We start from the raw sequence: 19,683 nt of genomic DNA on the forward strand, positions 1-19,683 counted from the left end.
TGTACCATTAAGACTGATATTTTTACTATTGATCTTGATACCAACCACGAACGGAACCGGTGGTATTTAATAAATATTTGAATTCAACTTTTACCACTACATTTGCCTCGAACGTATGTCGCACAGTGGTTCATACTGTCATTGACTAATTGACTTCCCCCTCCACATAAATGGCTTTGATGTTCACATGCTAGAGATACGGCTGTGAATTTAAAATAATACTTAAAGGAGATCTCATATTTAATGTTTTCAATCAATTGCCAAATTTTGATTTAAGAATCATCATCAATCCCAAGCTTTTTTCTTTTCAAACTTTTTGGTAGAAAATGAAAAACTTAGCATTCGTGATTAAACCTTTCATGTACAAGTAAAAATCACTTTCATTTTAGTACGAATTGGGTCTGAAACACCCATTTAAAAAAAAATCACAATTTAAAGACCAATTTATTTCAAAACAAAAAAAAATATTCTACAACAAAAAATTGCACCGCCTAATGCAAACTCTGATTCACTTTTGGTGAAAAACTGACCCACAAACTGTTATATTAATGGACCATTTAAATAGTCCTCGGACACTAATAGTTCTTCGACACTGTGAAGTAGATTTTCTTCAGATCTTTCTGGTTCAGGGCCCAATAGCCAAAGCAGTGCTTCGCTCCCATCAGTTTCAATTATTGGTCCACAATACATTATAACGTCCGTGTAGGGCAGGTGTAGCCATATGATGATATACAAATGCACCTCTTGGGGTTTCACATGTTGCCTCTCTTAAGGAATATCTATGCATAATAAAACAAAATACGTCATAATTTTACTTGACACAGAATTTATCAATATACATTAACTTACCATAATCTTCTCGCATTCTAGCTCGAATAAACTCTTCAAGCACATTTAATTCAGTATACTGTAATAACCCAAACCTGCCGCCGAATTTTGCACATGCGCACTCTGAACACAAGAAAACCGCGCAAATTCAAATGAATAATTTGGCCAATGATCGTGAACGTCTAGCAAGGTTAGGACCTACGTTGTGTTACGTTAATATGGTGGCAGGCGGTTCAGATCTATAGCGAAGTGAGCAAACCAACGAGTGAGGGAAGAACACAGGTATAAAGACACATACATTTTTAACGGGAGGGCGCCTTTAATGTTTAATGATTATACAATAAACGAGTTAAACACATTGCAGTTTGCAATTACAATTATTTTGCGACACATTTCGTCTTGTTTACTAAATTTAATATCATTGTGTTTACAAATTGTTAAAAAAAAACAAGGTTCGGGTCCAAACCTCCCAGAAAGACACCGAACAGGCCCATTAAATTACATCTTTCTAACGATAAATTTTTCTTATAATTTTTGTACGCGGAACAATGACTCCCATTCGCACCTTCGCCGTGAAAAACAAAAAAAAAACGTAGCGCTTCGCCAGTGGAAGAACAGGAAGGTTATTTGACGTGCAAGGATATACAAGTGTCACATTCGAGAGAGAGATAGAGGGGGAGAGAGAGAGAGATAGATAGTTAGGGCCCGGGGGGGGGAACGCCCCCCCGTCCAAAAGTTTCCTGTCCGGGCCCGCCGGCTTCGTGGCGCGATGTACCATTGACTACCGGCCGTTCCACGAGAAGCTGCTGTCCCCGAATACAACTGCCACCCCGTCTACAAGGTCCGATGGCCCCGCAGTAACCAGGTCGCTGCTCAGTAGTATCGTGTACCGTCCGACCAACGACGGGATTAAAGTCGGCGGTACATCACGCATCGATCACCCGCGGAACGGAAAAGAAAAAGGAACCGGACCTATCAATCATGCCTTGTACTAACGTGAAAAGAAGAGAAGTCAACTACAAAAGACACATAAAAAAAAAACACCCGCGTTCAGGGCAGACGATAAACACACAAATTTAAAAATAATGGGTGGGGGATTTCCCCTGGGGTGCTTCCCCTATTGCCGTTTTGGCTTTTTGGCGAGTACATATTGGAAATTCAGCTGTAGGAACTAATAGTCACGTGCGCATACATTAATTATTAGGTACATTTACACACACAAAAAAAAAAACAAGGAAGAGAGAGAACGAAAAAATGAGAGAGAGGGGGAGAGAAAGCTCTGCGCCACGAGTCGTAGTTGAGTGCGAGCAAATCAGATTACGAACAGAGGAGTCACCATTTTCACAGGTTCTAGTTTACGTGTTACGACAATACTTCAATAAATAATGAAGCAAATAACAAAACGTCACCATCGCGTCGGTCGCCATTTTGTTCTACGTGAAGCGTCACATGTTATCTCTTTCTAAATAATGCAAATAACAAAGATAGACAAACGCCACCATCGCGTCGGTCGCGATTTTAGCTTGTGCGCAGCGTCACTCGGTTTCTCTTTCTAGCTAACAAAATAACAAAGACAGCAAAACGCCGGCGTCGCGTCGGTCGCCATTTTTACTTTTCGTGAAGCGTCACAGACTAGGGATGGGCAGATTCGGTCATCAGTACGAACGGATCGTTCATCGTTCAGTCCCTACGAAGACCCGGTCGTCAAATGTCGTTCATTTCGTTCATTTCGTTCATTTCGTTCATTTCGTTCACCGTTCACTTCGTTCTTAATCATTCAAGGCTCAGGGATCTATTGATGAATCATTCGGTCTTTCGGCTCTTCGGTCAATGGTCAAATTAGTTCCCCTTTTGCTTGAATCCGATCACTTTATAGGGAAAGTCATGCTCAGAACTATCGCATAGGTATTCGAAAAAAAAAACCCCGGCCCATTGCTGTCTTATTTTTCGAATACTGCATTGTGTGATACGTCAAATTAAATCGTGTGAAATATACTATGATCTGATTCGAAAAATTAATGATTTAACGTTTATTTGGTTTTGTCTACATTTAATTTTTTTTAATGCCTCCCATTTTTTTAGAGATTCATGTAACGATTTTTTTCTGAATTCTGTGATGTAAAAATAATAATTTAATATTTAAAAAAAGTAACTTGAATTTGTGAACGCAAATAATTGTGTTAATAAATACATCACTAGCACTTTTGACACAAAAATTAAATTCGTTTTTATCACAGCTTCCAAGCAACTTTTGAGTAAAAAAAAATAATTTATTGGATCTTTCGAATCATTCGGTCGTCGCCCTTACGATTAACAATGTAGGAGCAGATTTGTTTTGTTTCCTTTTATACCTTTTCCTTACGTTCTAATGTGATGAAGCCGTGAATAGTCACGTTCATTGATTATATTATACATTACCTTTTTTACGTGGCCATAGGGATTTTTTTTATTAATAATCATTACAATAGTAATAATAATTATTTATTTACATTTATTTTTTTAGTTTCTAATGTTCAGACGTTTATGAACATTGTATATTAGTTATCGTCATAAATTGTCATTTTCGTTCCTGGTTCCTAATTTAAATTCATACTACTGGAATTAATCTGTCGGGAAAACTTATGTTCTTAGTTAATTCCATAAATAGCATAGCATGTGCTCCTAGTATTTGATACAGAACATAGAACTGTGCTGGAGCCATGATTCAAAGATCCAACGGAATCAAGATCCAGTCGAGACAATGTGAACGGTGAACGAGTGAACGAGTGAACGAAATGAACGAAAGAACGACCAGTTTGCGTTGGGAACGATTTCGGTCACTCGTTCATTCGAACGACCCGTTCAATTTGATTCGTTCGTTCGCGAACGACACATCTCTATCACAGACTGTCTCTTTCTAACTAACGCAACTAACAATTCCCCAATTACCCGGTATCCACCACCTAGCTACGCTAACCCAAAACAAAATAATGCTATTTACCCACGTTCTATGTCCGTCTTAAAATTAACCCTTCCATTCCTAGTCCACTTTGATACAACTTTCCGACACCTGACCGCGCGAACAACGAATTTATTATTATTATACCAACACCGCTTCCGCATGCATGCATACTTCTTACAATAATTCGCCTCTAACATCATATGTGATAATCGAGCCTACCAATAAGCCACCGAGTTGAGAAAGGGTTAATCCAATCGGCGTCCTTTCAGCTTCGGCACTTAAGTCGCTGTCGCCGTGCGGGCGTCGCACTAAATTTCACCTCACTGGGTAGGAAATAGTTTATTGGTACACCGCATCCGTCACAAAAGTCTTGAAGAGTCGGTCGTTTCCTATTTCCAGACGAAAAACTCCAGAAAAACACAAAGATTGACACCAGTAATTTGTTCGATCTTGCACCCTTGAAGGTAGTACTCTGACTGACTTCTCTCCCTTCCTTTTCGCCTCGTATCTCCGCATCCCCCGGTACGTCCCGTACCACCCAACAGATGGCGTACTAAGTATCGTTCTGGGATAAATTCGGATGTTGCTTTGGCGCTGGTCTTGTTCCGATTTAAATTTAAAGCGGGATATTACAATACCAATTGACTTTCGCTACATTATTTGACTGTAAAGAATTTTCTCCAACAAAAAAAAATGGCAATTGCCCCTATTGTTAACACATGTCTTTCTGTCATTATTAATAACAAATACAAAAAAACCAGTCCACAGATACATACAACCCAATGTGAATCAATATCACAGAACTAATATATCATCCAAAAATTGTGATTATGATTGTTTGTTGTGATGAAAATACGAAATCAACTGTCATATTTTGGGGATTTTCACGATCTAAACGTCACTAGTACCGCAAAATATTCGCGTTCTTTTTCTTTCCCAAGTGTTTCTGGATTTTCCGTTTCACTCATGCGCAAGACGTTAGAAACGATGTACGTTACTTCGATGGATAGCGTTGTTTTTAATTTGCAATATATCTTTAACAGAAGCTTTTTATATAGTTAAACCTTTAGTAACAGGAAGATAATTGTACAGTCTTTATCGCTTGTAGCATGAACTAGTTAAGATTTCTACCTATGCGGCGTATTTTGTCTGTAAAATCAAGCTCCCATAAGAAACCCATAGTAGAATTTTTGAATTATGAACTGCCGCGCATTCTAAATTCTAACCTTACTTTACTGGTCAATTTAAAATCTAACCGTGACACTTTGTGCAAATGAATTTTTGGAAAAGAATTAAAAATAGTGTAATAACAATAACATTTTGTTTGTTTGTTTTTTATAATATACTAAGCGCCCTATCACAGAGAATGCTGTGTCGAAATTCAGATTTGACCCCGCTTCTTTGATAACGATTTTACGTTTTATTGATTTATTTTCCACGTCTTCATGGCTATAAAATTCAACGCTATTAGAAGACGCTAATCTACATTTTATTTTTTTACAAAAAGCTATAAACAGTAAACAATGGTCCAATGAAAACATGAAGAATGTTTTTTAGAACGTCTCTGTAAAAATTACATTTAACTTAAATAATTCCGGAAGATTAGCCTTAAACTATCAAAACCAATGTAATGAAACTGCCAAATTTCAGACTAAAGTCGCTAGAAAACCGAAGTACCGCAATTCAATCTTCCAATGTGTAAGAAAGAAAAGTAGGTACAGTCGAGGCCATTAATAATGATCGCCTCCCGTAGCCATGATCCTAGCTATGGACTGCCGAAATTATCCGAGCCCTTAGTGAAAGCTGAATTTTGATAAATGCAGGTCTGTGTTTGCAGTTGTAAACCAACCTTGCCTTTCTTGAACCGTTCGGGCATTGCTAGGACCGGGAGGCGGTCATTATTAATGGCCTCGACTGTACCTTCCGCTGCGCGCCCGCAAGACAAACGACCACCTATGAAAACGGGCCACTAAAAATAGAGAGTTGTCCCTACTGAATGATCTCATACTGTGGTTAAAGTTTTACTAAGCCGGGTGTTACCTGGTGCATTGATTAAATACATATGTATTAGCCAATAACACGTGACGTCACGCTGTGGCGGGAACTCAGCGTTTGACAAGCGCCGTGAAACTTCGTAAGCGACAATGTTAACATTTTCGCATTTTATTTAAAAGTGTGGATATTTATCTAGAAAATAAACACGTCAGTAGCTTCTTTCATATCTTTTCTGTGTATCAGGGTGCTTTTTTTGGCGATTTGAGTTTAGAAATACATAATAACAATAAAAATACAGAACGCTGTTTTGGTCTGAATTCCTCGTCACCCAAAATACATCCGTGTGTTTTAAGCGGTAAATCGGAAATTAATATTTTCGTTTGAGGTTAATGTGACGGGTTTAAGTGAAGATGTGTGATTTGTTTTTAAAGTATGGATAATTTAAACGGCGTAGATCCTTATATAATGAGTGCAAGTGATTTTAATTTGTGTTTACACGATGTCCCTACCATAACAATGAATACCATTCTAAACTTTTTTATTTTTGGAATAAGTAAAATAACCTACAATGAAATTCGTGCATTCAAAAGTCTAGAGGCATTTATTCAGTTTTCTCTTTTTTAAACGACTGTGTCTTTCAACATTACAAGTATTATGAGTGAATTTATTTTGATATCCTAAATTTTGTGATGGAACATAATCAGGCTGGTCCACATCCGACAAATCTGCAGGTTTACCTAAAAGAGCATCAATGTAGTAATTTATTAGAAACTGTAAACCTAATAGGTAGTTACTGTACCTAAAATAAAATAATCCGAACAAATATAGGAATACTTTACTTTGGCTTCGTTAAATCCACTCGTTTCAAGGCTTTTAACCAAAGCTTCCGCCTTTTTTCCCCATTCTGTACATATTTACCTGTATTGTTGCTAATTGCTGGGAAAGGAAAATAAAATTTGTCCGTATTTCTGGTGCTTCGATTCGCGCAACCCACAACAGCACAAAATTTAGGCATTTTCTCCTAAAATACAAAACATTATAATATTAAGATGCTAGTGTATTTAAAAAACATTGATGTACATTAACACAGAATTAATTTGCAAAACAAATAATATAAGATGCAGCGAAGTTAACCTGTACATCACATTGGAAAACATTATTTTTTAAGGATATTCAAACGTTATGGTGCGTTTTACAGATATCTACACACTCTAGAAACTGTAACAAACTTACCAAACTATAAAAACACAGTTGACACACTCTCAAATTTAAATGAATTCCGAAAATATTAGCATTGACTCTTATGAGAAAACCGGCTAGTTGTCAAACGCTGCCATCTTGATGACCTCGGATGACGTCAGTGTATTTGGCTAATTTAATCAATGCCTGGTGTTACCGAGTCCATCCGGCGAATGGCTACTTTCATGTTTTTTCGATGTCTCATGACCCCTAGAGGACGGGTCTTTCCGTTTGTCTCTCTCTCCCTACCTCCCGGCTGTATTGATTTTTATTGGGCAGATAAGTTGACAACAATTGGTCCGGTAGTTTTGGAAAACTACCGGACCAATTGTTGTCAACTTTTGTGTGTATATTAGGATCGCGTAGATCGTCAACCCTAACCAAACATTGACTAAGCATCCCCACCAATAAATAATGTATGATGTTCGCTAAAAATGTTTCATAGTAAATACGTAAATACTATCGCTCTTGAAATTGTATATAAAATGCAAATACTGTCGACATGACTTTAGACCTTTTTTTTTCAAAACACATACTTTATGGCAGTTGTTTCTGCTTGTGCCTTCGAGTTCTAGGATATAGTTTCCATTTTTTCTAATTTTGAATTTATTATTTAAAGAAGTTTGGTTGAAATGTGATCGAATCACTGCTTTTAGGGGTGACAACACTGCGCAGTCAATTTCCTTGTCTAAGATCTTTCCAGTCTCCGGCTGAAGGTTAGCCACAGACCAGTAGAGATTCCTTTACTGATCTGTGAGCAGAACAACTTTTTACAGGAAACGGTTCGTGTTGTTAATCTGGCAATTATCCTTTTTTTTGATAAACTAACAAATGCAACAATTACGAATCTGATTCCATTAGTTCTTAGATTGTCTTTCATATTACGGAATAATGGGATTTTGTCGTATGTGCCTACACTGAATATTTAAAACAACTAACATAGGTTACATTAGCCATAGACAAGGATGTGACAAACTTTTGCGCGTATAGTATAAGTACCAGTATGTAGTGTTTACTATTAATATTTTTTGTAATGATCTAATGTAATTTGTAGTATTTTACATATTTGGATCTAAAGGTACAGGTAAAGGCATTCCCTTTCGTATCAATTTCATGCCGCATACACTCAATAGATGTCGGTAGTTGCTACTAATTGACGTTGATCTGACAGCTGAAAACGTTTCATTCATTCAGTAAAATCGCAATCGTTGCAGTGTTTGCGAGTGTTTTTTAATCGTTGCAAAAATCCACGAACGTCTGTTTGCTTATATCATATAGTTAAGTATTAATAATAAAGAATAATTGAGGTATGTATTTGTTGCATGATTTTTTTTTAGTCTGTCCGTAGGTCGAAGCATGTTTTTAACGTTCTTTTGTTTAAATAGTTAACAAGATTAATTTTGAAAATGATATGTCATTATTAAATAAAACTGTGATTGTTATGTGACAGTTTTGGCGGTTATATTGCACCAGCCTAACTTGATTTATTTATTTCACCTTGATATATGTCATTATGACAATAAATAAATGCCAGAGAAATGTTTGTGTAATCCAAAGTTTATGTTAAACTGCACATCAAGACAATCAGTATTACTTGCTTATGCAAGTGTTTTAAATTACATAAGTGTATTAATTATACTTAGAAAGTGTTTTTTACGTTAATACGTACTTCTGATGGCGAAGTCGCCTTTATCAAATGGAAGAGTTTTATCGTCTCGCAAGTTGTTATCTTGAGATTCCCTCCAAAAAATATCTCCGTCTTAATTGTAAAATTAACAGTTGATATCCGCCCCTGCGCATTTATTGACAGGAAGTGGTTGAATTATGTACCGCATCAAGTTCATTGACAAATTGAGTTTTGGGGTTGTTTTGTGCAAAAGCGACATTATGTTGTGAGACCATCAATCGAAGTTGTCCCTGTTTCCCAATATTTTATTTGTAATTTGATAAAATTTAATGTTTACCTAGTAGAAACACGAACCTCACCTGACATTTACAATGGATTTCAAGTTCAGTGTTGGTGGAACCAAGCCAACATCTTTTTCAGATACGCATTATATATATATCTATGTTTTGAAGATCCGTAAGGATTTTTTCCACGTGAATGTTTTTGTAATAATTCCTTTCCATTTTAAATGAACTGCCAGATTTAAAGTCGGCTTAATTAAAAAATTCAAATGGTCTCCGCTTTGCTTTTTGCTTTTGATACCTTTGCCGTTGTATGGCATTGTGATAACATCACCCCCTTGTAGAAGAAATCTTTTGCTAACCGAAACCTACAATAACAGAGTTCTTTTTAATTCTTATATGTTTAACTAACATATATATTAAAACTTGACGGTAGTAATATATCGTAATTAACAGGATTACCCTGCAGATAATATACTCTTTAGATAGGGGATGTACCACCGTCTCAGTTGTAGACGTCTTATTATGTTCATCACAACTGGTGTAAAGTATTAATGACTAAAATAGAAGTTCGTCGTTTTTTGTAATAAAATACAAACAATGTCGTGATGTCCTTAACCGTAATTAAGTCTTTTTGCACGTACCAAGTCTTTTTGACAACGGTTGCCTTTATGTGCTCTTCTCACTTTACTCATGGTACGCATCAACATGAAGAAATGATTTTTTTTTTGTAGCACAGACAAAAAATATTCAAAAAATATATATAGGACGGTCACTTTGACATTTTTTTGGTTTTCCTTGGTTGTGATTTAGAATTCAGGTACAACGTTTGGTGTTAATAAGAATTTGACAGCTGGTTTAACCATTGAAGAAAATGTCGTTTAGTAGTGTGAACCTGTTCACGACTAAATGTGAATGATACGTTTCGTCTTATCAGAAATCGTTTTGTTTTTTAATGTTACAAATAATGACACAAACAACCAAAATAATTTAATAAATTAAAGAAGCCTTATCATTTGATTAAATGGAAAGTAATACGAATATACCAGTGATGTCAATCGGGAAGTGAAGCACTCTCGAAGCAAGAAACCTACCAAAATGCGACGATCGCTCGTCAAAAGGTATATTACCAAGTTTGTTTGGGTTTAATTCGAATGGTGTTCGTCTCGTTCAAAACAACACAAAACAGCTTTTTTGCAAAATCTGTTTTGTCCTTTTTAAAAATTTGCAAACAACGGTGAGGGGTTTTTATTCAATCAGTTTCGCAATACCTATATTAAATAACAATATAGATTTGATTTCTGTAAAGTTTTTCGCATCTAACGTGTTCAGTAATCACTATAATATATAGTAATATATATGTACATATAATACACATAACATGCGTGCGGTGTTATTTTGCGGCAGTATTTTTACTTCTAGAAATTCCTCTCTACATCTAAAAATAGAACAATTATTTACTTTCTTAACCGATTGATGTAAAATTTACCTAATTTCTCTCTAATGTGAGAATTTCTGATCTTTTTCGTTTTGATTTTCTTTTTATTTTCAATTTTCTGAAAGTGAGTCTGATAACCTCATTAAGTCATTCGGTTAAAATCCTCCGGCTCGGAGATGTACGCGAAGCCCCAGATTGACGTTAAACTGTTGCGATTATTTATTAGGGAAATTCATTCTGCACAGTTATTGAGACAAGCGTGGGTGCTCGTAGGCGATTTCCACTGTTTCCATATCAGTGCTGTTTTGCCGATCATTGCACCGAGTCTGTGTGGGAGTATCTCTGTATCCTCCCACACGTTTAAATTTGTCAATTTTGTTGGAATTTTTTAATTAAGGTATCTATAAGATTCATTTTTCGCGGTTTTCTATCATTTTCTTTTACCCCAATGCGTCGGTGTTGTCTTATACCGTATGTATTATCGATATGTGCGCAGAATGGATGCGCGCGATCTATTCAATGCTCGAAGTCGATACTTTGTATTAGTCCAAGATTTGTCGAATGCATTTCATATTACCTCTGTGAAATAATTCGTGCAATTTCACAATTGGGTCTGTTGCCGGATAGTCATTATTTGCTTCTTCCTCTGGTATGTAGGTTCGATTTTTCCATTTCTCAGTTCTTTATTGTTGTTATTCAATCATTTGTCGTTGCTGGTGGTTTTTTTATATGTTAATTAAAAAAAAACAAAGATTGAATTGGTAATATAAGAGAAGTTACGCGTTTTATTTTTATTTTGTTATTTTGTTGGATCGATTGGCACTCATAATTTTTTATCATTATTTTATTTAGAAGCTGAACTGTGACTTGCTGAAGAACTAAGTAACCATTGATTCAGATATTCATGTCAAGGTAGACAAAATTGGGTCAAATGGATGAGGGGATGCAGAAAATGTCGTCCTTTATTCACTTAGAAATGTCATCCCCTGATTTGTGTAGCTACTCGTGGAAATTTTCAGATCACGTGGGTATCGTTCTTTTACCCCTATCATTATGTAACCTAGCAAATTTGTACGCTGATTAAAATGTTTAATTTATCTTTATGATTTTTTATCGGTTGCGATTTATCCATACAGCGTCTTTCCGATATTTGATATGTTCCTTTATAAAATTTAATGTTTCTTCCTGACAGTACTAGTGACCTATTTTCTGACAAGAGATTTTTTTCCACAAATTTACTTAGTTACTGATCAGAGACATGGCGCTCGTAACAATTTTAATATAATTTTCGTTATGTTGTATTCGCTTTTTCATAGAAGATAATTACGTTCCAAACGATATTATTTGTCTCGGTAAATAAAGAACACTCAATTTAGGACGAGATATTTGTCGAATTCAACGAATGCAAACCATTGCGTAGGCGATCATTGCAATTATTTTGATGAAATTTTTTCTCTTATATCTCATAACTCGGGGTTACGTTGCTATGGCAAATTTAAAACAGAGCTTTATGAGATAATAAAATAAATCCGATTCGCAATTTATATTCATTCTATTAATTGCGAAAATTTTTTGAAATGTTTTTATCCGTGAATTGTTTTGTTTATTTGGTTAAGTGAAAAAGAGAATTACTAGGAATTTAATAAAAACCCGTGGTATAATAATACCATTTTTGTTTAGGAAAAGAGAGTCAGATTAACTTAGCTCCATGAAAATATTTACCAACTATTAAGGTGACAAACAAAACAAAGTTTTATGAAAATATAAAATTTGATAATAATTGTCCTCGTTTTCCAAAATAACGACTTCGATCCGTTATAAAAATGGTAATTAAAAAATTTTTCGTGTTGGCAACAAATTCTTATCGACCCAAGCAGAAACAAAACAGAATCTCTGGTGTAATTGAATATGTATTCGAGGAAAATTGAGTTTGATTTGTACATATGGTTTTTAACAGTTGTTTGATTAATTAGGGATTACATCGAGTTAGGTTGTGCTTAATTAAGCGTTTATTTTTGCCTTTGTTAATTTTATCATAAATTCCGCCGCTAACCTTTGACGTGCTTTGTACGTTACGTTCTCTGCGGCGTGTATTAATAAATATCTTATTAAAGGATTATTCGAAAATTGCCTTAACTAATTATATAAATTGACGGAGCGGCGGTCGAATTCACTCGTAACAATTTAACTCGAAATTCTCATTACAGGTAGAAGACAAAAATGGCGTTCGCAGGCTTAAAGAAGCAAATAAACAAATGTAATCAGTATGTTACGGAAAAAATGGGAGGTGCCGAAGGCACCAAACTTGATTTGGATTTTATGGACATGGAACGGGTAAGTAAAAGACGTTGTTTTTTGTAATGTGTACCGACAAATGACGTTTGTCATCGTTTGTTCGTAACTATGTTGCTACGTAGTAGAATTTCCATAATCGTAATTTAAAAATTTCGATGCGTGAAACGCATAACTATGGTTGCCTATGATAGTGGCCGAAAATTTTACCGCCGTTACTTTATATATTGAACAAGAAGATAATAGACAATTATTTCGGCATGCATAATTTCTTCACTTTATTTATTGAGGGACCACATGCACTATTACGTTAAGCTGACGATATTCTAGTAGTTGTAGCGTTTTCTAAGATGTCCCTATTGTTTATTACTTTATACAAGAAAGGAAAATAGGTACATACTTAGGACTAAGAACGTGTTTCTCAAGTTATACTGCCTGCCGAGCGCCTCGTTCTTATGAAATGTATGTACATGTAAAAACAGGATTTTTTTTGTCGTACTACGAAAGATGGTGTAGTGTACTATGTTGAGAAATAGTTGAAATACTTTCTGGATTACCCTCACATATCGTCATGTGATTAAATAATGCGTACCGTTAATAATTAATTATTGTTATTTAGCGTATATTAAATAACAACGCAACGTAACCAGTATTATTCGCCACTATTTATATTCTATTATAACAGGTCACCGAAAAGTAGGCAGTAGATTGACAGCAATTTTTAACGGTACGGCGTTACATGACGTTAGTTTTGACATACTGTCTTTTGCAAATAAGAGTTTGATTCCACTCATTTTTTACTCCCAGAAAACGGACGTAACGTACGAGTTGGTAGAAGAGTTACAAATGAAGACTAAAGAATTCCTACAACCAAACCCTACAGCACGTGCAAAAATGGCGGCTGTTAAGGGCATTAGCAAATTAAGCGGACAAGCGAAATCAAATACTTACCCTCAACCGGAAGGGGTTTTAGGAGACTGCATGTTATTGTATGGCCGTAAATTAGGGGATGACAGCATGTTTGGTCAAGCTCTAGTCGAAATGGGAGAATCGCTCAAACAAATGGCCGATGTTAAATACTCACTCGATGATAATATTAAACAAAACTTCCTCGAACCTTTACATCACTTACAAACTAAGGATCTAAAGGAAGTTATGGTAAGTTGCTACGATTTTTAAAATCTCTAGTAATGTTGTCTGTAGCACCACAGGAAAAAATTACAAGGTCGTAGACTGGACTTTGATTGTAAAAGGAGAAGACAAGCTAAAGGTAATTTTGCGATTTCGGTGAGTTTAGAATGAAATGTTTTCTTATTTTGCAAATTTTCGTTAGAATTGGGGCGTTTTCTCATAATATGCATGATTTATAGCATCTAAAGGGGGTCTTAGTCCTTACTCCAGCCCCGTCAGAACGCAGAGAAATTATTATGGTATGTTCTGCCTAATGCAGAAATCAAACCGTTGCCAAACTGTAGACATATTTTGCCAGATTTTTTTTATTCTTCACTAGATACCACATATAATTTCGTATTATTACGTATGTTCAAAAAATGACTAAATATCGCTTAAATTTGTAGAACGATAAACGTTACATGAGTCAAATATAATTATCATGAAATCGGTTACTGCTCTCACTATTTGAATAATTGATCATATTGATTGACATGTGTGATGTGTTAACAATCATAAATTTCGTGAATTAACCATTTTTAGAGTATTTTAAAATCTTTGCTTGCAAATTCTATACTGTGTTGTATTTTTGGGCTACGATTTGGGGTTGTCGTGGAAATTGCGTATGGTATTGTTGATTTAGTACAAGTTGTTGGTTAAAATCCTAGACTATTCAAATATTAAATAAAAACAAATAATTGTGGGAACAGCGTCGTATACTACGCCATACCGGTCAAAACATACAAAATATATTCGATAGTGGTATCTGATAGTAAAATATATAATACAGAATATAGGGTAAATTGTCGCTTTCCAGTTGCAAAATTCGCTTGGCCAACTCACGGAAGATCATACTTATACTTACTATATTATACTATATTATACTATATTATACTATATTTATTGATCAAAAAAAAAACAGACTTTGTAAAATACTAAGACAAATTTGTAGCCTACAATTGGGATAATTTACAAAAAACATAAAAAACTGGGAAATCACAAAAATTGAAAATTTTGTAAAAAGAAGCTATCGTTATGCTGTTAAAGATGAATTTTAAGTGGTGGAAATAATTTACATATCACTTAGATCTGTCACAAAAAATTATCATAAAAACAATAATTGGCGTTTTGACCGTTATGGCGTGTTAGGAAGGTGAAGTACGCAGAATGTGATTTTTCACTAGCTTCTTGTGCACATTGTTGTTTTTTTCCATATATATGCATATTTTGAGCATGCAGTAGTCGGCAGTTAATAACTGACAAAGTACTGTTTACTTTTTATATTATTTAGATGTAGTATTTTTATTTGAATATATTTTTGACAGTATCCGCATGGTATTAATTGTTGCATGTGACCTGTATTTCCATTGACAGGTTCACATATTTCAGATGAGGAAATTAAGACTGCTGAAGAAAAGTTTGCAGAATCTCTGCATCTCGCTCAAATGGGAATGTTCAACTTATTAGAAAATGACGTAAGTATTGAAGCCACGAGAACAAGAAACCCTCTTTTGAAGAGATATTGATTCTAATGGGAATTATAGGTAGAACAAATTTCACAATTAGCCACATTTGCGGAAGGTCTATTGGAATATCATATCCAGTGTACAGATATTCTGAAGCATTTAAACGAAATCATACTGGAAAAGTATTTATTCAAAGTTTGTTATTACTTACTTTCTCTAACATAAATAAGCTTTTTAGGAAAGAAGAGGCAGCAAATCGTCCTAAAGTTGAGTTCGTGCCGAAAAGTTTGGCAGACTTACATATAGAAGGTGTATCAGATGGAGTCAATGGTATTCATCATCACAACAATCACACAAATCATCACAATTATTCCAGTAGTGGTCACCAATTTAAAAGACCCGCCCCCAGAACCATTCCCACACATACAAAACAACCTGATCCGTTCGACCCTTGGAGTTTTCCCCCAGGTATTTTTTGTTTAGTTAGTTTTAGTTTTTTGGGTTGTTAATTAATTTAGTTTGTTTCCTGGATTTGCACCTCTGATTTGTATTTTTTCCGCACACTAGAGTGTGGTAAAAATGCATTCGTCTTGAAATACTGGGTGCCGGTTGCAAAAAAATAAGGATTCTTTTGTTTTGTGGGCAATATATTTTTTACTGATTTCTTTAAGTTTATTTCATCTTTATGTTATTGGTTGACATTTCTAATTTTTTTTGTCTCTTAATTTTGTCCCTGTGTCCTCTCCTTTCTCAGCTGCATCTCCACCTACACATTGTTGTTCGTTACGATTGTATGAAGTTAAAACCGTTGCATTGTTGGGCTAGGTTATGACTTTCACTACACTAAATCCATTTTCATAATAGTGCAAGTTGTGTCTTGAATTAGTTTCCGTTAATGTTTGTGTGGTTGTATTTTGTGCATTTCTCGGCTGAACTGAGCTGTTAATGTTTATTGTTTCCACGAAGCTGAAAATTGAAGATTAAGAAATGAAGCGTGGAAGTTGGCGCGTTCCCAAAATGCATAGGCGATGCCTAAAATACCCTAGTTTGACATCGAACTGTTTATTATTGGTCGTGTTTTCGATCGAGTCACGTCTGTCAAATTTGATGTGATTGTTCTAAAACGATGTCCATGTTTGCTCGTTTACCATTGTTTCTTAATTGCTTGAGCTGTTGTTCTGACAAAGATGTGTTGTTAGGCTCTTCGCAAGTGTCTTCTCCACAACACAAGCCACATCAACTTGAGTTGCACCCAGGACAACATTCTGCTAATGGTAACTCTCCTATCTATTGCTTTTGTGTGTAGTATCTATCTCTAAGTGAACAGTTCGCAAATATGTTGGGGCATTTCATTTTTTGTGCCACTTCTGAGTCCGATTATTATTAATGTTGACGTTTTAGCATCTCCACTGCCGTCCCCAATGAAATCGCCAGCACGGACGCCCATGAATAGGCAACCTTGCTGCACAGCGTTGTACGACTTTGACCCCGAAAATCCCGGCGAATTGGGCTTTAAGGTACACTAAACACGGGGAAACCCATAAAACTATGTATTATTTGGAACGTCGTACTGCTTTTGCTGTATAAATTAGTAGTTTTATGGGAGTCCATCTTTTTCTTACCGCAAATGACTGAGTACGGACTATTTTTACCTAATATTCAGGAGTGGAATATTCAGTCGCACCTGCAGGGCTGACATCGAGTTCACTAGAACTATTTTAAGAATGACATTTCCAGAGTTCTGTTGACAAAACACAAAATAACAACAACTAAGGTATTTATCTTGCGGTTCAAATTTAAAAATACTCAAAAGTTTTAGCATAAAATGCGCTTAAAGTAATTCTAGTCATTACGATGTTAGACCGTTAATGTCGCTATTTTATTAACTATTTACTTATAATTTTATTTAGGAAAATGATGTGATCACTCTTCTAAATAAAATCGACGACAACTGGTTCGAAGGTACCCTCCATGGTCGCACGGGTTACTTCCCAGTAAATTATGTGAAAGTTGATGTGCCATTACCATGAGTTACGGGTTAAATTATACTTCAATTGAACAACAACCCCTGGTATTTGTTTAGTAATATTGCATGTCATTTACTACGTTACTTGCCTTGTGTAAATTGAAGTATTTATTTATTTGACTAATTCAACTGCACTCCAGAAACAAAACATAGGAGATGCCATATACAGTACATTAGTAGATTTTGCGATGTTTTAAAGTTAGATGATGAAATCTGCTAACAACCTGAGTTCCTTCATAAACTGAAGTTACATTTTATTGTACATATTGTGCTGTAAATTTTATTTAATAATTTAAGTTGTATTTTAAGATGGAGTGTGATTGGTGCGTGCAGTTAAAATTGAGTCATTTCGTTGTAAATTAGTTGAATAAACTTGCGTACAAGATTAAATTTAGTTGTACATATTTAGTGCTTTTAGCTTAGTTACTTTTTATCATTGTTTATAACGTGGATGCTTATAATGTTATGCAGTTAAAGGGAGGCTAAATTTTATAAAAATAAATATAAAGATGTAATTATTGTCGAGTTGAAAGTTATAGAATTACATATAAGAACAGAGATTATTTTTTGAGTTTATCAAAGTCTATCTATAATGTTTTACTAGAAAGACAACGTAGATCATGAATTTTGCATAACCAAAATCGGACACCGATAAATTTTGTTGTTTTTTGAACGTACAGTATTTTCTGACAAAGAACAATTTGGAGCATGTTTTTGATGTTCAATCCAGGGGTCGTCATCTTCATTCCAAGAATCTATGATTAATTACGTAACAAATACTGGATCCGTTTCTTTAAGTTTTGTTGTTTTGATCGCCTCAACTTACCACAACTTGCCAAAAAATATTAATTGCATGCAATTGAAAACTCAATGTCTTAAAATAAGAAGATTTTTGATGTAGATTGCTAGATTTCTGCTGAAACTTTATTATTAACGAAAATTTTATGTACAACCACGAAAGTGTTTAATATATACTGAAAATTTATTGGGTGCTGCTTCTTAGATATAACGCACTGTTTATTGTTTTCTGCTAAATATTAATAAAGTTTTGGCCGAATCACTACAATTGTTTAAACGTTGTCATTTGACACATGCTATAGATGTATTCCTTATATTTGTGTGAAAATTAATACCAGATATTGTTCGACTGTAGGTTATGCTCGATCTTAAACATCTTTTGATAGTTATTATTTTAAAAACGAACCGTACTCAAAGTTACTAAAGTTGTCCACTGCAGAATACTCATAGTAGTAGGTGATTAATATAGAGCATAATGTATAGTTTAAAAGTACTTACTTATCTGGTTCATGACAATACATTAGATATAAAGGTTAATATAAGTATAACCAGTTAAGAATATTGTTATTAGATCAACCATTTTAATTTACATAGTTTAGTTGTATTCTTTTTTACTGTAATAGATCCTTTCTTTTGCGTTAGTATCTTATCCTCAGTCATCACTGTAATTGATCTCCACTTCACTTACTCTTGTTTTAAGTAAGTAAAGTTTTATAAAATTTATTTCATAAATCATTTTTCTACGTCGTAGTTCATTAGCAAATTGTTATATCTATGAACTAAAAGTAAATTTCATATTTTTGAATATTTTCCGGACTGCACTGTTATTTAACTATGATTGAAACTTGGATTATTATTGGCCATATATTTTGTAAAGTGTAGCATGTTACCAAATAATGAAATATTGTTAATACACATGTATACAATTTAAATGTTACCGTATTTGTGCATTAATAAAAAAAGGTGTCACATTTATCTTTTTATCATTCTAGTACCCCTAAACATAAAAACATATTTTCGGATATTTTCGTTAGCACGTTGAGTAGTTTTATTTTTAACTTCTTATTGAGAAGTGGACTACCCACGTAAAGTAACCTCATTTGACATACACCTGTTAAAACGTTTATGACTTAAGCGGCTTAAGGCAAACCACCCTTATAAGTCAAACTGGGTATTGTATTACTTAACTCAGTTCACAGCCACATTATGCCAACAATGGACAGTAATAATCTTGCGGTTCGGGTCCACAAAGCTTACACTAGCCAGTTTGACTTATAAGGGTGCTTTGGTTTAAGCCGCTTAAGTCATAAAAGTTTTAACAGGTGTATGTCAAATGAGGTTTGTGTAGTCCAATCTTTTACACGTAACCAGTAAATTCTTAATATGTATTTTACTTACTGATGCATGAATTGTTTTCATTAGAATGGTAAAATCAATTTCATTTATGTAACCACTACTGATACTGTAAATACAGGCTGATTCAGCTTAAATAACGCACTTGCCTCTTTCTAAGAGGCATTAAACGCTTACTTTTTGATTCAAAATTTAATTCCAATCTAAATATGTTTTACTGTGCCACCGT

The 19,683-nt window shown here is 34.7% G+C and overlaps 1 protein-coding gene and 1 long non-coding RNA gene across 13 annotated transcripts; one reads left to right on the forward strand and one right to left on the reverse strand.

The window, feature by feature from the left end:
* Nucleotides 1-6,346: 6,346 nt before the first annotated feature.
* LOC135131197 (uncharacterized) lies at nt 6,347-6,676 on the reverse strand. Its single transcript, XR_010280894.1, has 2 exons — nt 6,564-6,676; nt 6,347-6,501 (listed from the first exon to the last, which is right to left on the reverse strand). It is a non-coding gene; the product is annotated as an uncharacterized LOC135131197 (long non-coding RNA).
* Nucleotides 6,677-7,767: 1,091 nt separating this feature from the next.
* On the forward strand, nt 7,768-19,074 carry LOC135131249 (endophilin-A). Of its 12 annotated transcripts, none has more exons than XM_064058904.1 (11): nt 7,768-7,785; nt 12,557-12,683; nt 13,449-13,799; nt 13,845-13,911; nt 14,012-14,071; nt 15,186-15,286; nt 15,356-15,459; nt 15,516-15,745; nt 16,477-16,551; nt 16,679-16,794; nt 17,188-19,074. In XM_064058904.1, the coding sequence occupies exons 2-11, from the start codon at nt 12,570-12,572 to the stop codon at nt 17,305-17,307; spliced, it is 1,338 nt and encodes a 445-aa protein (XP_063914974.1). In that variant the 5' UTR covers nt 7,768-7,785; nt 12,557-12,569; the 3' UTR covers nt 17,308-19,074. The 12 variants fall into 12 exon arrangements, with proteins under 12 accessions (XP_063914974.1, XP_063914968.1, XP_063914970.1 ...); XM_064058898.1 differs by lacking the exon at nt 7,768-7,785 and adding an exon at nt 8,158-8,310; XM_064058900.1 differs by lacking the exon at nt 7,768-7,785 and adding an exon at nt 8,158-8,285 and having other exon boundaries at nt 12,561-12,683.
* The last annotated feature ends 609 nt before the right edge of the window (nt 19,075-19,683 follow it).

Source organism: Zophobas morio, unplaced genomic scaffold, assembly GCF_036711695.1.
Source record: "Zophobas morio isolate AGI-343-1 ecotype UQ-CSIRO unplaced genomic scaffold, CSIRO_AGI_Zmor_V1 ptg000019l, whole genome shotgun sequence".
Classification (NCBI taxonomy): Eukaryota; Metazoa; Arthropoda; class Insecta; order Coleoptera; family Tenebrionidae; genus Zophobas; species Zophobas morio.

Bases quoted from the DNA above. Each gene is read 5' to 3' on its own strand.
- LOC135131249 (XM_064058904.1), top strand. From the start codon at position 12,570: ATGGCGTTCGCAGGCTTAAAGAAGCAAATAAACAAATGTAATCAGTAT. The intron at 13,800-13,844 runs GTAAGTTGCTAC...TGTTGTCTGTAG, and splicing joins AGGATCTAAAGGAAGTTATG to CACCACAGGAAAAAATTACA. The intron at 15,460-15,515 runs GTATTTATTCAA...TAAGCTTTTTAG, and splicing joins AACGAAATCATACTGGAAAA to GAAAGAAGAGGCAGCAAATC.